Source organism: Anarrhichthys ocellatus, unplaced genomic scaffold, assembly GCF_004355925.1.
Source record: "Anarrhichthys ocellatus isolate YVR2014 unplaced genomic scaffold, GSC_Weel_1.0 scaffold78, whole genome shotgun sequence".
Taxonomy (NCBI): Eukaryota; Metazoa; Chordata; class Actinopteri; order Perciformes; family Anarhichadidae; genus Anarrhichthys; species Anarrhichthys ocellatus.
The window spans coordinates 2,230,875-2,231,900 of NW_022280108.1; the positions used below are offsets into that span (position 1 = coordinate 2,230,875).

A 1,026-nucleotide genomic window follows, 5' to 3' on the forward strand; every position below is an offset into this window, starting at 1 on the left:
CACACACACACACACACACACGGAGCAAGGCTTCGTCTTGCTATCAGATGCTGGAATCCAGGCATCTCTGTTAAGAAGCTATTACCCCCCGCTGTTTCCTTCCTCTATTCTCTCACTTCTTCCTTTTTCCTAATTCCATTCACTGGTTCATCTCTTTTCTCATGCTCAATATTTCAAGTCTTTGTATTTTCCCTATCCTTCTATTTGACCCTCTCTTCTGTCCGTCCTCTCTGCAGTTCGCATTAAGCCAGGTTCAACGTCTCCGGTGGAGTATCAGAGCGACAGCGATGCGGAGAGCGGCACGGAGTCCGGATCGGCCTCCCTCAGCGCCCAGAGCCTCGACGCCGGGTGAGTGGCAGCATTAGAGCATGTGGAGCTGCATCATTATGATGATGATACATCTTATTTGTTTAGCACCTTTCATGCAAGAAATGCTGCACAAAGTGCGTTACAATAAAAGAAGATGGACGTTGAAATAACACAAACAGCTGATATTCGGTACTTAGGCGTCTGAGGCCAGAAGCAAACACAGATCCTCCCAATTTCTCGCCCGACACAAATTCAGGTCTTGATTATAACACAATTAGCATTTTTCAGCCATGTCTGTAAACTCACTACAAACCGTATCTGTGTGTGATAAAGCCCGAAAACTGCCCCAGAAAAAGTTTGGTTGAAGACCCACATTGGTTGGTATCAACCAAATAACAGACCACAGCTGTATCCTGCAGCTTTATGCAGTTCCACACACGGGCAGACGTTGGCAGTAATGTGCAGAAACACAGTGGCATTAAAAGAGCAGAAGAAGAAGACTGCTAGTTGTTGTTTGACAACAGGCAGCTTTGTGGGGCTCGGATTCAACGTGCATCCAGACTTTATAGTTGTTCAGCCTCTTTCTGTTCTTGTTTTGTGTATCTTTGTGGTTGTCTCGTGTCTCTCTGCAGTCGTCTCGTGTCTCTCCGTAGTCGTCTCGTGTCTCTCTGTAGTCGTCTCGTGTCTCTCTGCAGTCGTCTCGTGTCTCTCTGCAGT

At 46.9% G+C, this 1,026-nt stretch overlaps 1 protein-coding gene across 1 annotated transcript in view; it reads left to right on the forward strand.

Annotated features, from left to right (window-relative positions):
• klf8 (Kruppel like factor 8) overlaps positions 1 to 1,026 on the forward strand; it is a gene marked incomplete at its 5' end in the record, with an annotated part of 15,029 nt that overhangs the window by 9,825 nt on the left and 4,178 nt on the right. Inside the window, one exon of the mRNA XM_031874067.1 lies at positions 237 to 348. Coding sequence (XP_031729927.1) covers positions 237 to 348 — 112 coding nt within the window. The remainder of the gene's footprint in view (positions 1 to 236; positions 349 to 1,026) is intronic.